This window comes from Geospiza fortis, unplaced genomic scaffold (genome assembly GCF_000277835.1).
Source record: "Geospiza fortis unplaced genomic scaffold, GeoFor_1.0 scaffold80, whole genome shotgun sequence".
NCBI classification, from domain to species: Eukaryota; Metazoa; Chordata; class Aves; order Passeriformes; family Thraupidae; genus Geospiza; species Geospiza fortis.
The window spans coordinates 230697-233513 of record NW_005054551.1 but is presented as its reverse complement, the minus strand read 5'-3'; the positions used below and the strand labels follow the sequence as shown (position 1 = coordinate 233513).

The 2817-nt window shown below is 57.9% G+C and overlaps 1 protein-coding gene across 1 annotated transcript; it reads right to left on the bottom strand.

The window, feature by feature from the left end:
• Positions 1 to 1420, bottom strand: ZNF414 (zinc finger protein 414). The gene is made up of 4 exons (XM_031064051.1): positions 1265 to 1420; positions 696 to 797; positions 510 to 617; positions 1 to 338 (listed from the first exon to the last, which is right to left on the bottom strand). Exons 1-4 carry the CDS (start codon positions 1332 to 1334, stop codon positions 229 to 231), a joined length of 390 nt encoding a protein of 129 aa, XP_030919911.1. The 5' UTR covers positions 1335 to 1420; the 3' UTR covers positions 1 to 228.
• Between the last annotated feature and the right edge of the window lie 1397 nt (positions 1421 to 2817).

Sequence of the window (2817 nt, the reverse complement as noted above, 5' to 3'; positions counted from 1 at the left end):
CAAAATGGTAAAATAAAAAGGATAAAAGGGTAAAAATATTTATAATAATGGTGATATTGATAATAATGACAATAATAAGAAGAACAGTATCAGTGCTGGGGCTGTGAAGTGAGCACTGGGTGATGCTTCCCCAGGAGCTCAGTAACTCCTTGGGAGATCTCCCTGGGGATCAGCTCTGCTGGCCAGGTGTCCCCAGGGAGGACGGGAGGGGACAGGGAGCAGCGGGACTCACTTGAAGTAGCGGTTGGGTTTGTAGTGCACCTTCATGTGGCCCATCAGGTCCTGCATGCTGGGGAAGGTCTCGCTGCAGCCCAGCGTGGGGCACTGGAAGGTTTTGCCTGGGCAGAGGAATTCGGAGAGAGATTCAGCACCAGCCCAGGGGGGACAGCCCCACTGCAGCACCTCCCAGCTGCCCCATTCCCATCTCCATCACCAGCCCTGCCTCACTCTGAGCCCTGCTCTGCCCCCTTCCAGCCAAAAAAAGAGCCCGTAGCGTGTCCTGGCCTTACCCTCGAGGGACTGCGTGGGTCTGTAGTGGACCTTCAGGTGGTCCATCAGCTCCTGCATGCTGGGGAAGGCCAGTTTGCAGCCGTAGCTGGAGCACTGGTAGTGTTTCCCTGCAAGGACACAGATCCGTCAGCCTCGCCCCTGGCCCGGCTGTCGCTGTCCCCTCCCCGGGGCGGGGCTGGCCTCACCTGGGACAGGTCTGCGCTTCAGCGGCCGCAGCTCCGGGGCCGGGGTCCCTCCGCTCCCCGCCACCGGCATCGGGGCACCGGGCACGGCTGGCTCACTGCAGCCTGCGGGGAGGGGTCGTGAGGCTCGGACCTGACAAACCAGAGCTCTGCCCTCCCCATCCCTCAGCTCTGCCAAACCAGAGCTCTGCCCTCCCCATCCCTCAGCTCTGCCAAACCAGAGCTCTGCCCTCCTCATCCCTCGGCCCTTCCAAAGCACCCCTTTGCCCTCCCCACCCCTCTGCCCTGCCAAATCACCCCTGTGCCCTCCCCATCCCTTCAGGACAGGGAAATGGGGCCGGGGGTCTGCCTGGAGGGGGCTGGAGCCCCCCAAGGTGTGAGGGCTGGGAGGGGCTGTGCTGGTGCAGGTGAAGCCTGACGGTGGCTGGAACACGCTGGGTGATGCCACCTGCGCACCCGGGCACGCCCTGGCACACCTGGGCACATCCCCATGGGCGGGGTTCACCCAAAGGGACCTCCCAGCCACAGGAGCAAAGGTTTCCCCTGCTCCTGCCTGCCCTGAGGGCACTCACCTGCCCCCTCCGTGCCGAATTTCCCCCGCAGGGAGAAGGTGGCCACGGCCTCGTCCTTCTCCGTCTTCATGGCCTGGCCGGAGCTGGGCACGGGCACAGGGACAGGGACAGGGCGGCTCCTCCCGGCGGGGCTGCACCGGGAGCAGGAGGGAGGTCAGAGCCCAGCCCGGGGTCCGTGACTCCCTCCTCCTCCTCTTCTCCTTCTCCTTCTCTTTCAAACATGCCCCCCAGGCATCACCAGGATCCTGCTCCTGTCCAGCCCACAGCAGCTGTAGCCAAAATTTCTCCCAAATTGGGGGAAAATCCTCCCCAGGAATTGGAGGAACTGGGGAATTGCTCCAAGGATCCTCCAAGGGGATCCTCTCCAAGGCACAGGGATTGCTGGAGCTGCTCCTACTCCTAGGGCTGGGGGGCTCACTGGGTGCTCCCCTCAAAATCCCAAAGGGTTTTCCAAGCCAGGAGGAGCAGCAGGTCCCAGTGAGTGACTGGGAGTTGATGATGGGTACATGGGGATGGTTCTTGCCCAAAATTACATTGGCTTGGCATGAGGGTCCCACATGGATAAGCCAAACTGGAATTCCCAGTGAAAATCATCTGGAAACCCCCCTCAGTCTGGGAGATTTCTCTGTAGTGTCTTAATGTTGGAGTGAGAGAGAAAATGGTGCTAATAATGGCGATAATAATGCTAATAAATAATAAGCAATGATAAAAATATGGACAAAAAGATGAAATAAAAAGGATAAAAGGGTAAAAATATTTATAATAATGGCAATATTGATAATAATGGCAATAATAATAATAATAGTATCAGTGCTGGGGCTGTGAAGTGAGCACTGGCAGATACTTCCCTGGGAGCTCAATAACTCCTTGGGAAATCTCCCTGGGGATCAGCTCTGCTGCCTGGGGCACCCCATCCTTGCCATTAACATCTGCTCCAGAGGCATTTCCCCAGCTTTTGGCTCTGGGGGGTCTGGCCCAGAGGGGCTCAGCCTGGCTCAGCAGCTGTTCCTGCAGCACCCAGCACACTGGGATCACAGCCCAGCAGGAAATAAACCAGGGAGGGGGGAAAAATCCACGTGGGATTATTCCTGTGGCTGCCACTGGCCTCCTGGCTTTGTCTGGGGTTGTGGGGCCTTTTTTTTTGTTGTTGTTTTCTCAGCTCAGCAGCCTCGGGATGGAATCAGCTAGCCATGGAGCGGGGTTGGCCATGGAAAAGGGAATCTGGGACAGGGCTGGGGCTGCTGATGGCCCAGGAGGGGAAATTCAGCCCTGGATGGAGGGGATGCTCCATCTCCATTCTCCATCCCTGCAGGACATGGGGAAAACATGGAAAGCTCCCAGCAGCTTCGATGGAGCTTTGTTTATCAGGTGGAAATGAGGGGTTTGGTGGGAAAAAAGGTCCTGGGAATCTTCTTTTTGGGGAGAGGCAATGCTGCAAATGTCGAGGCAGGGCTGTGTCTGCCTGGGCAATGTCCCTGTGGCACTGCCACATTTGGTGCCCAACCCTGAAGTGTCAGAGCTGGAACCATTGGTGCTGGAGAGTGCAGTGAAGC

Coding starts and splice junctions, on each gene's coding strand:
- ZNF414 (XM_031064051.1), bottom strand. CDS start 1,334: ATGAAGACGGAGAAGGACGAGGCCGTGGCCACCTTCTCCCTGCGGGGG. Junction 798..1,264: donor ATTCGGCACGGAGGGGGCAG/GTGAGTGCCCTC, acceptor CCCTCCCCGCAG/GCTGCAGTGAGCCAGCCGTG. Junction 618..695: donor GAAGCGCAGACCTGTCCCAG/GTGAGGCCAGCC, acceptor GTGTCCTTGCAG/GGAAACACTACCAGTGCTCC.